At 37.3% G+C, this 12,691-nt stretch overlaps 1 protein-coding gene across 5 annotated transcripts in view; it reads left to right on the top strand.

Moving 5' to 3' along the window:
* The window catches only part of Slc25a26 (solute carrier family 25 member 26), a 121,605-nt gene that overhangs the window by 79,044 nt on the left and 29,870 nt on the right, over nt 1-12,691 (top strand). For all 5 annotated transcript variants that reach the window (XR_010051271.1, XR_010051270.1, XM_063260214.1 and 2 more), the window contains one exon: nt 8,580-8,624. Coding sequence is in view for 3 of the 5 variants with exons in the window: in XM_063260214.1 (XP_063116284.1) it covers nt 8,580-8,624 (45 nt within the window). In the remaining 2 variants the exon portion in view is untranslated. The remainder of the gene's footprint in view (nt 1-8,579; nt 8,625-12,691) is intronic.

Below are 12,691 nucleotides of genomic sequence, written 5' to 3' on the forward strand. Positions count from 1 at the left end.
ATATTTGTATATTATTAGTTAAGTGGAAGGAACATTTTGAGCCAGGAGACTGTGTTGGACCTGGATTCTGCCACCAGCCTTATCTCCTATCTTCTTTTCTCCCCTTGTTTGGCCTTTACTGCATCTGTTCATGTTCTAAACATTTATTGATCATTCTCTTATCCAAGATGCTAGATATGATGGGGAGTAAGCCAAACACTTCCACCCACCTGCCCTCATCAAGCTTACCGTTTTTGCCTCCTTTGTTCCCATACCCCTTCTCCAGCCCACTTTGTTACTTTCTAAATAAACCAATGCTACAATATGCTGCTAGAAGGAAGATGAGTAGTAAGTGGAAAAATCAACTAAACTACATCTGTTAAGGCCATTTTCAACTACAGAAAAAAAAATCTTAAAACAAATTAATTATATTTTGTCTGGGATTAAAGTTGCTTGCAAATCTCAAATAACACATCTGTTTCTTCATTATCTGTAAATGTTTTACCACCTTGACAGAAATTCTCAAATATCACCTTTAACTGTCTGTCTGTTGTTTTCATGGAGAACTTAACACCAGCACTGCATAGTATACTGCTAATCGCCATGCAAATAACTAAAAATGAACTCCATTTACTTATTATGCACCAGAAGGAATTTTCAGGTTTCATTACCAAGAGTTGTCCTAATTTACTGAATGATTATTTTGAGAATTATGGTTCACAGTTCTTCCAAAAATCAGTGAAAATCAATGAACCACTGAAAGAATCAGTGTATATGTGTATATATATATATTATGTTGTCTGTATTTATTTATATGTTAATAGATTTTTTGCCTGTGGGTGCTGGGGATTGAAACCAGGGCTTTGTCACATGGTGGAACACATTTTCTATCTGTGAGCCACAGCTGCAACCCGTGTATCAGTAGATTTTTAAAACACTTTTTCAAGGGTTTTCTTTTTTTTTTTTTTTAAGAATTCCCCCAACTAAAAATATAGTTCCTTGTTAAATTTTAAAGTTTGGGGTACAACATGTTTCTGCTTGTGAAATGATATGTATACAGGTTGAGTACTCCTTATCTGAAATACTTGGAAACAGTGTTTTTGAGTTTTGAAATATTTGCATATTCATAACAAGATATCTTGGGGATAGGACCCAGGTCTAAACATGAAATTCATCATGTGCACATAACCTGAAGGTAATTTTATACAGTTTTTGTACTGCACCTGCGTTTTGACTTTGACCCATCACATGAGGTCAGGTGTGGAATTTTCCACATGTAGCATCGTGTCTGCATTCACAAAGTTTCTAATTTTGCCAGCATTTCAGATGTCAACTTTTTGAATTAGAGGTGCTCAATCTATATTTTGCTCAGTCAGACATAGGTTGGTAATTTGTCATGCCATAATTGTCCTTGTAGACTTCCAGATGTAGGATTACATCTTAAAGCAAGTATTGAACATTAGCTATGAAGTCAGTTGATATCAAATGGTCTATTTTGTGATTTTCATTTTGACTGATTAAATTAAACTTGAGACCTAAAAATTTAATATACATGAATATTAGTACTGGACATTTTCTAAGAATTACAGATGTTGGGGCCTTAGCCTACCATGTTGTTAAGTATGTTCATAAGTAAAATATTTACCATCTGTATGATTACATCTAAAGTGATTTTTAAAATAGTGTATTGGGGGGAAACATGGAAATAAGCCATTAGTAAAGGACAGTAAAATACTGTGCAAGGTCTAGAAGGAAAGATTAAATTAATCAAAATATGGCAGCCATGGGCCAGTAGGAGAAACAGGAAGCCAATTTACCCTTCCTATGAGCCAGCCAGCATGTGGGCTATGAGACAAGAGCAGCTGGGCCTCACACTATCCCCAGTAAGCAACCAGCTAATTCAGAGGAGCACAGACTGAGCTGATAGCAACTGAGATACAAAAACAAGTTAATGCTTGTATCTTTTGATTGACCTTGCATGCCTAAAGCCAATAGTCTGAGCATCTGTTGAAAATAACGGTATGCAATATAACAACTATGGAGGATTTTCTTCTGTCTTGTTTTCGAAATCCAATATTGTTCTCACTGTTTTGCTTTGCTCCATTTTATTGTTTTGTTTTATTCTATGTTTTGTTTTGATGGTTTTATTCTGTTCTGCTTGATTTTATCATGTCTGATGGTATGGACAGCAATTTTGAAGATAACAAGAGGCATTATGGTAGTTATTGTTGATTTTCCATTATCTTGTTTTGAAGTCTTGTATCACTTTCATAGTTTTGCTTTGATTGGCTTTATTCTGTTTTATTTTGTTTGGTTTTATTCTCTTTAAAATAAAAATAAACAGTTGATTAATCATCATGGACATATCTCCCTGGTGATCCTCCTCTGCTATTACTGGAACCATGGTTATCTTTATCTCTCTCTAGAATATCCATCAGCACTCTCAGTAGAGTGGTCATGGATTCCTTCAGTTGTTCTTTGTCATGGAAGTAGCTTATTTTTTACACCAGTTTTGAAAGATAGTTTTTTAGGGTATATCAATCTGGGTTGAAAGTTATTTTCTTTCAGGATTTGAAACACTTTACTCCAAACTCTTCTTGACTTGAGGATTTGCGTTGCTGTGATTCTGATGGGTTTTCCTTTAGAGATGATCTGTTTCTTTTCCCGGCAGCCTTTACTATTCTGTTCTTGTGCTGAATTTCTGAGATCTTGATTATTATATACCTGGGTATAGATTTACTTTGGCTATGGGTAGTTGGAGTTCTGTATGCATGGCTTAACTGCATGCCAGATCCTTTTCCCTGTTTGGGGTGTTTTCTACTATTACTTCTGTAAATAGTCTTTTTATTTCATTTGTGTCAACCCCTGCTTCTTCACTGATACCTGTCACTCTTAAGTTACTTTTCTTTGCATCATCTTGCAGCCATTGAGTTGTTATTTCCTGGTTCCTTGTTATTTTTAAGAGCACTTTCCTTTCACAATTACTAGCTGCCATCCTCTCTTCAAAGTCTGAAAGTCTATCCTCAGTCTCTTTTAAACAGATTTACCAGCTTTCGATTGACTTCTTAATTTCTTGCATCTCTCTTTGAATCTGTTTCATGCACTGTAATTCCTTTCTATATTGTTCGTTCAAGGTTTCCATAATTTTCCTATGCTCAGGAGCATGTTTGTCTGATTCTCCTGGTGGGTGATAACTGCCTGAAGGAAGCAAGGATTTTCCGTGATGGCCTGTAGGTGCATGGGGCTTACCTGGCACTGTGCCCTGACCCACCTGGCTACCTGCAGGAATTGAGCCTTCTGATCAGTTTTACTTCTTTTAAATCCTTATTTTAAAAATTTCTTTTTCATACCTGTTTGCACTGCAGTAGTGACACTTTTTTGGGAGATTTTAGAAGTAGAGTGAAGTACTGATGAAGGCTAATTTTGACATTACCATTATCTTCATTACAAAATAGTGTTATATAACCTATACACTGACATTTACATTGATATACTGGGAGCTACTTCCACCTCGAAAAGATCACCATGATGGGGATTCTGTGGGGTGTATAAAGAAGGAAGTCTAATCATCATATTTATTTATAGTGTACTTAGGCCTTCCTGTGTTTTATGTACTGAGTAGTTGGCAGTATCCTCAGTATTTGGCCCTTGAAGTCTAAAAGATTTACATGGCAGTCGTAAGTCATACTGCTTACTTTCACCTCCTTTTCTCTGTTAGATTTTTTTTTTTTTTTTTTTTTTTTTGTACCAGGGATTGAACTCACGATCATGTGCTTGCAGGTCAGGCGCTTACAGGTTTTGTTTCTTTTAGGTCCATATTGTGTTTTCTTTGGAAACATGTTTTAGGAATTTTTGTATATCTTACTAACCTAAAAAGTAATTCACTTTCAGTATTTCCCCTTTTAGGTTTCTTTTATTAGGTAAACATCTTTTCCTTATGTGCAGTGCAAATAAATGGATTGTACTGTAGTTATTAAATTTTTTTTAAAAAATGCATGGCTATCTTCTCATCACTGAGGAAGGCTGAGGCAGGAGGGTTGAGAGTTGGAGTTCCACCTGGGCAACTTAGCAAGACCTTGTCTCAAGATGAAAAATAACTAGGGATATAGCTCAGTGGTAGGCAGCCCTGGGTTCAATTCCTAGTATCACACACACACACACACACACACACACACACACACACACACACACAAAAGCAAATGTATTTGCTATTGAAAGTATTTAGTGATATGTCAAATACTAGCAGACTAGCTTTGAATGTTCTAATTTGTATTTTTAATTTTTTAGAGTAATAGTCACTGGATATAATGATGCACATCTATAACCCTGGCACCCTGGGAGGCTGAGACAAAGGATCACATATTCAAACATAGCCTAGGCAACATAGCAACTTAGTGACACCCACTCTCAAAATAAAAAAAGAGTTGGAGATATAACTCACTGTGAAATGCCTGGGTTCAGTCCCTAATACTTCTAAACAAATGACAAGCAAAGTTACAGTCATCACTTTGGGACAAATCTTTATGCCTCAACTTCATTTGTGCTGGTTATCACTGAGGTTGGGTGGGAAAAGGCACAGTGCATTTAAGAACAGAACAGCAATACTATCCGTGGGGCACTAGAATGGGAAACCTTAAGTCAAAACAGGAATTTAAAAATTGTCATGCAACAGAGAAAGGACTCCCCTGCGAATCACTTGTGGAGTTGGTTGAATTTGGAGTGGGTCAGCACCTAGACCCCCTGCTCTAAGGCAAAGCTATCTTTTCCATGGTGTTCTTTAAATACCTTGTGATTTGAGATGTTATATACATCCTTTTTTTTTTTATTTTTAAAAAATATCAATGCTGTAGAATTTTTTTTTATTTGTGCCAAATGGGATAACTTTCATAGCTTCTTAAATGTACTTCCTTGCTCTTTAGGCTTCATAGGAGATTCCTGTTTTGTTTATTGCAGCTTCCAGTCAAGTTTTATTTATTTTTAAAAATGTATTACTGGGGCTGGGGATTTAGCTCAGTGGCATAAGCACCTGCTTGGCAAGCGTGAAGTTCAATCCCTGGTACAAAAAAACAAAAAAGTATTGTGATGTGATCTTCCATTTAAATGTAGAATTTTAGAGGTAAATGATAAATTAGAAATCATAACTTTACCTCCCCTCAGTTACATTATAAATCATTTCTCTGTTTATTAAAGGACCATAAAGGTCCAGATACTTATTTCTGGATCACAGAGTTGGAAATATTGATTAGCTTTAAGGATAATCAAGTCTGGTACTTAATGATAGATAAAGCGTGCTTATAATTAGTAATTGTGCTCATCATTAATGATGCTAGTGATGCCCAGCACTTACTTCCTCTGGTTACTACACCCAGGCTTCATTTTATTTTTCTGCCTGCCATCCTCACAGGTGCTGCGCTGTTGAAGTTGCCATGTTTGGTACTAAGTAGAGACTGTGTTGATTTGTAGCAGATTTCCCCCTACATCTGCCTCTTTGATAGTAGCAGGGTTTACTGCCACTCACTTATTAGTACTCTGGGTCTTAATAGCCTTACTCAAACAAAACATGTTAAATGAAGGTGTAAAAACAGGTCACAACAGTGAGCCACTTTGTAACTTTCGGTGCAATAAAATAGGTATGTTGTGTTTTGGAATATAAGACTGCTGAGTGCAGCTATTCATTTTCTTCATCTATAAAACATTTTAGCATAACAGTTTACATCTGTGTGGGGTATAAAATTCACAATCTGAAGAAACATCACTGTTGTGTAACTCCAGCCCAGACTGGGAGGTAGGTCCTCACCAAGGGCTGCGTTCCCTGCAGCCGGGAGAAGTGACTGTGGAGGCGGGTAGCCGTGAGTGCTGGCAGGCTGCCTTATGTGTGTGTGGGACACATTTCTGTAATCACTATTTCACACAATTAATGACAAGTGTGCAACACCATTTTGATTTGAATATCTGAAACATTTTTCAGAAATTTATCTTATGAATGGTATTTCATTACTGGAACCCAGAAATAAATGTAATTATTTAAACATACATCGTACATATAATTATCTTAGATTGTCAGTTTATCTTGTTTTAGAGAGTAAAGTTGAAATTTACTTTTGGCTTACTTTTTAAAATAAGTAACCAGTGGAATAGTTTGGCCATTTCAAATATGTGACTTTTAAATTATCTGTAAACTGAACAAACAATTTAATTAATAACCTTTAATAGAGGAAAATGGGTCACATGTCCTTCTATAGAATTCAAAATCTAATAGCAATATCAAATAAGTTCACATAACATTTAGTACAATTTTATGGGTTATCTTAATCAAGAAGTAAATAATTCTAACAAAGATCACACAATATATTTTACCTTTTTCACCTGATATATGTGAAATATTTACAGTCTTGTAAAACTGTGATATATTAGCATTTGAGAAAAGAAAACATTTTCTATAACCCTGCTTGTTAGTCCTCTTGTGTGCATTTTACCACATACATTTTTAAAAATTTAAAAAAAGTTTTAGAAGCCTGTTGGATAGTCCAACTTTGGTGTTTTGATAATTGAATTGGAAATACATCTGTTTAGTTTCAGAGTGGACAGTGTCAGATGAGTCAGTGTTTTGGTGACCAAGAAGAAAAAAAAGGAAAAGAAAATCTAAACTAAATTTGATCCCTCTTCTGGGACTTTTGGCATTCACAGAAGGAATCTGCTCACTTAGGACAAGGACAAATTTCTCTGAGATCCTAGTTTATCATATTATTCCAGATGGTTGATATTTTTTTTCTCTCACTGCCACTTTGTCTTAGTCACTTTTCTTATCCATGAGTGCACAGTGCTCAACAGCTATAAGAGAGGAGAGGTTTATTTTGGCATGAGGTTTATAGAGGTTTCACTTCATGCTTGCCTGGCTTCAAGGCAGGACTACATGGCAGAGGAGAAATTTTATATCATGGTGACAGAAGCAGAGAGCAAGCCCCGAGGGGAGCCCAGGCGGAGATTTAACCTTCTGTTCTGACTCATCCCTTCTGACCAGGCCCCACCTCCTAACAGCAAGTCAGCACGGAGTACCCCAATCGCCTTGCAGAGGTCCTGCCTAGGGCCACATGAAGCTTTAGGGGGGACATGGAGATTAAAATTGTTAACACACTTCTGAAAAAGTGTCTGTTACACTCAGGGCAATAATTGGTTTTGTCAGGATTAGATGTTGCTGGACTTTAGAGTTCTGAATGCATACAGGTATTTCAGAAGTAACTTAATGTGCCAAATTCTTGTGAAGTTAAGTACTCTTCCCATGTCATATGTAAGGGTACTGGGGCCATGGTGTGCCAAAGGTGCTGTCAGTGTCGCCACAGACCTGCTGGCCCGTGGGGCAGTGACTAGATAATACATAAGCTAATGGGTGGGCCTGCTGCAGTTGAGTCATTTATTTTTTTAGGAAATATGGAGGCCGTTTCTGTTTTAGAATTTCAGAAAATTTAATAGCAAATCCATTGTACTGTCAGTGAATTTATATTCAGATAAATACCATTCAATGTCTCTTCCACCAATCATTGCCCTGAGTGTAGTGAGACAGGGCTGTAAATACCTCAGTCTTAAGGCATGGTGGAGAGCTGTTCAGAAGAGGGTGGTAATAGTACTGGCTGCCTGACACTGTTGTTCAGAGGAATCAGTGAAATAAAATTGTAAAGCCCTGATCATTTTAACCTGTATTATTAGACAACTCACTGTAACTACTTCCTGTGTAAGTCTGTGATCCGCTAGCGGGTCACGGTCACTGAGGTTTTCTGTCTCTGACTGCCCGTGGGCCTCTGTCCCGAGTCAGGCCACTGCTTCCCGTCTGTGTCTGTGTGGAAACCGCCCCGCAGCCTCCCGGCCCAGGACCCGCGCTTCCCGGAGTCCCGCTGCTCACCCTGTTCTCGATGTGGCTCTGCCCCTGCTCTCTTCCCTACGTGCCCCCTACGAACTCCTACCTGCCTTTTCTTTTCTCTCCCCCTCCTTTCCTTTTCCTCTCCTCCTTTTCTTCCCTTTGCTTTGCTCTTCTCTCTTCCCTCCTGTCTGCCTCGGTCTCCCTCTCCTCCCCTCCTCACTTCTCCCCTCCTCTCTGTCTCTCTGTTTTTCACTTGTCCATTCCTCTCCACTTGACTTTTCTTTCCTTCCCTGCCTGCCTCTCTGCCCAGCCTTCAGTTCCTTTTCTCTTCCCTGTTTTCTGCCCCTCTCCTCCCCTCCATACTCCCTCCTCCAACTTCTGTTCCACTTCTTTTTTAAATCCTAGTGCTTTGAGCACTAAGCTCTAGATAAACCTTAACTCCAAAGTCTAAAAGAGTCAAGTCTTTGCATTTCACAGAGAATCACAGCATCATTTTATGTCCTTGGGCTCCAAAAGTTGTGGCAGATTTACAGTTACATTATCTCTTTTTTCTAAATATGTATGCTTACCTATGAATTAGTTATATATAATTATATATATATAATTTGTTATATTTTATATATATATTTGTTATGTATACATGCATATATATTACTAAACAATAATTACAGGTTCTTATAATATGATGCTAGGCAAACACTGACTTTTTAAATTTGTTTAATTTTTTTTCCTCTTCTAATTCCAGATTCCTTTTTCACTGGTCCAGTTTCCCTTGTGGGAGTATTTAAAGGTAAGTTTAAGTACCTAAGTATCTCTGTCACAAATATCACAGTCTGAGTATGGCAAAGAAAAGTACATAATTGACCAGAAGTTTAAAAACTCAAAATAACTTCTGCGTGGCTGTCTTTTTACCCAGTAGAATTTTATTTCACTTCACTTTGTATATGTGTGTTTAGGTAGGGAGTAACACTGAAGAGTAAGGGTGAAAGGAAAGAAAGACAGACCTTGGATAGCAAGACCTGCGGCACAGGTCAGCGTGGATAGGAGGGGGGGCAGCAGGGCCATGGGAGCCTGACTGATCGGTCATCTCTCCTGTTGACCTGCCCACTCCTGCTTTCCTTTACTAGGACTTGGGACTCCCAGTGAAAAGCAGCACAGTGTGGGGGCTTGTGAGTCAATCCTGGGGAGAACCATTTGTTCACAAAGAAACACAATGTAAAAACCTGTGTTCATAATATACATGGATGTTATCTTAGGTTTTCGGTTGTCTGATGCAGTGATACTGAAAATTGTGACTTATGATAGGAATTGTGTGGCTCTTTGCCAACATTCAAAGATGTTGGTTAAGAAAAAAAAGTAAATATTTGGGAATATTTTACACAGTGAGGAAAACTTTGTTTTGTAAAACCTCTGTATGTACACATACATGTGTGTATCTATATTGGCGTGCAGTGTACAATGTATTTCTTGCTGGAATAATGGCCCAAAAAGATTGAAAGTCATTGTTCAAATGAAAACAATTCATAAATGACCAAACCGGAGGCATTTTAATTCAAAAATAAAGGAATTGCACCCATAATTTTGTAGTCATTACTGATGGAGTATTTATATAAAATATCTTTTGAAGAATGTCCTAAAAGTTACTTGGACTCGAAAATAAATGCTTTTGAGGTGATATGCTTAAAGGTTAATAAATTGAGACAAAACATTACTCTTCAACTCTGGAATCTTAAGTATTGAGAAATGTTTCTTACAAGTGATCTGATTTTAAGCAGTAGTGCTGCTCATTTAATGGTTTTTGGGGGTCTTGTGTTTTGTTGATTTTACTTTACCATTTCCTCTGTGGTAGATGGTGAAAATAGATCATTCAGGCAGTGTTTCGGGGTATGATGTGACAGCTATCCAATGAGAAGGTCACATTCCGTTAGCATACCAATTCTCCTTTTTAGTGTGTGACAAAAGAACAATGAAGCCAACAGCTGTCCCACAAACAAGACTCGCTTTATTAGTTCTTCAATAACCAGCATTCACACGGATTCTGCACACTCTGACATCCTGATGCCTAATTCAGTGAAGGAATGTTTTGAGATCCAAAAGCAGAAAAGGCATGGGATTTATTTCTTTCCAATATTAAGGACATTTGCAGAATTCTAGATAGTTAAGAAATGTCTTGAATTTTTCAGAGAAAACAATAATGTTTTATTTTTATGTTTGAATTAAAAGTATTCTACTTTGAGTAACTCTAAATATATGCCCCCATTTTCCATACACATTTCTTCTTTTATGGGTATTTGTTTCAGGATATAATCATCACGTTCCTAATGAAAAGTTAGTGCATGTATATAATACATCTTAATTCTTTTTTTCCCTCCCTAAACCTCCCTTTATCTCTTGGTCTCCTTCCCTTTTGCAAGAAGATCTAGCTTCCTATTTAGTATTGTCTATCTTTTATCTGCTCTTTAATTATGCATATTTTAGGTTGCTCCTATGGGAGAAACCATGCAATGTTAAAGCTGTTCTATCTATTTCACTTCACTTAACATTATGGTCTCAAGGTAAATCCATTTTCCTGCAGATGACTCAGTGGCAGAATAGTGCTCCATTGTGTATAAATGCCACATTTTCTTTATCCATTCATCTACTGATGGATGTACAGACTACTTCTAACATTTAGGCCTTATGAGTTGTGGTGTTGTAAACATAGGTATCACTATAGTATGATGTTTTAACCCTTTCAGGAAGAGATGTAGAAGAAGAAGGGATAAAAGAAGAAGGAATTCAGTGGAATTTTTATTTTTTAGTTTTTGAGGAATCTCCATACTGACGTCCATAGTGGTTGAACTAGTTTACATTCCCACCAACAATAAAGAAGGGCTCCTTTATTGGCAACCTCTGTAGTATTTGTTATTGTTTGATTTCTTGATGATACCTAGTCTTTCTGGAGTAAGGTGGAATCTTAGTGTTGTTTTAATTTGTATCTCTGTAATAGCCAGAAATGCTGAACATTTTTTCACGAATTTATTGGCCATTCGTATTTCTTCTGAGAAGCATCTGTTAATTTCAGTTGTCTTTTTTATTGATTTTATTTTTAGAGCTTAATTATTTTGAATTCTTTATATATTATCATTCCTCTGTTTAGGGTATAATTAACAAAAATTTTTTCATATTCTACTGATTGTGTCTTCACTCCGAGGGTTGTTGTATTTGCCGATCAGAAGCTTCTTAATTTAATATGATCCCATTTGTTGATTCTTGATGTTGTTTGTCATGCAGTTGGGATTCTACTCAGAAAGTCCTGCCTATCTCTGTGTCACTAAGAAAATTTTTACCTATTTTATTTCATAGCAGGTGAGGTGTTATTGTTTTAACATTTAGATTCTTGATTCATTTTGATTTTTGTTCAGTACCTAGTGAGAGATATGGGTCTACATTCAGTCTTCTACATGTGTGTTATGTTTGTGTCTTGAGGTTCCCCCAAAGCCTCATGTAGTCATGGGAGTTATCTTCTAGAGTTTGTTATTGGTTTATGGTCCAGTGCTGGCATTGTTGGTGTGAATGCCACACCCACCCTAGGGTGGATAGACTACATTCAATAAAGGGGCAGAAAGAGTCTTCTCTCATGCTCCTTTTTTGCTATGGTTGCTTTTGCTGTTTTCTACCACCATAAACTGTTAGCCTCTGCCATGAGCCACCCTGCCTTGGAGCCTGCCAAGTATGGACTGAAACTGCCAAAAACTGTGAGCTAAATAAGCTTTTCCTTTCTTAGCTTTGGGTGTCAGTATTTTGTCTTAGCAATAAGAGAAAAGTGATCATAACAAAACTAGTACTGAGAGTGGGATCATTGCTGTGATATTGCCTAGGCTTGTAGCTTAAGAGCCTTGGGAATTAGTTTAGACAGGCTTAGAAAGCCTGGACTAGTGACAGCCCCTATAGGCTGTACACTATATTGGAAACTCTGGTTTGAGGTTGGAAAGTTGTACTGATAGAAATTCTGCCAGTTAAGATGAAGCTCAGCAGGCTTCTATTGAGAAGGACTCCATTGGCTCCTGGAACTCAGGTAGTATATTGTATTTTGGCAGGAAGTTGGTCTGAATTTTGCTTGCATTTAGAGATATTGCCTGGGTGGCAGAAAAATCTCAATGCAGCCTACTGTTGGGATGATAGGATGGTTACTGTTGAGCAATATCTATGTTGGAAATTAGGAACAAAGTGCTACTAGAGTGATGCGAAGGCTAGACGGAAGGCTCCAGTGGAATTGTAGATTGCAAAAATGAAACAGGAGGATGTGGTTGTTGAGAAGAACAGGACAATGGAAAAATGAACTGCAGCCTTTCACCTAAAGGGAAGAGTGTGTTTGAATTGCAGGGGATCTTTGTTTTTTAGTCATTCCATGCCCTTTTAAAAGTTAATGGATAGCAAGGAATGTGATTGTAATAGTTTTTTAAACGTGATTTTAATGTCATTTTTAGATACATTATGTAACCAGGTCAGCATATTGTGGTTTAACTGTGAATTTTGGTCACCCTTTGAATATGTCATTTTTGGTGTGGGAATGAGTGCAGTTAGAATTGTATATATGTAATCATTAAAAAGATTTTTATATTAATGTAAATCTGACTAGACTAAGACATACTAACTTTTTATAAATCTTCAGCTAAAACTGTGGAAATGAGTATAGTTACCAAATTGACCGGGGGTAGACTGTGGTAGATTGAGAACTGGCAGTCAACTTGTAATACCTACCTGAGCTGAATCAGTGTGGTGCTGGGTACAGATGGCCCACCCCGGTACTGTTGCATAAAAAGGTCAACATAAAACATAAAAAGGTCACCTTGAGAGGAAGAAGTAGTGTTGTGT

The sequence above is a fragment of the Cavia porcellus genome, unplaced genomic scaffold (genome assembly GCF_034190915.1).
Source record: "Cavia porcellus strain 051 isolate PalLab524CR breed Dunkin Hartley unplaced genomic scaffold, mCavPor4.1 scaffold_13, whole genome shotgun sequence".
NCBI lineage: Eukaryota > Metazoa > Chordata > Mammalia > Rodentia > Caviidae > Cavia > Cavia porcellus.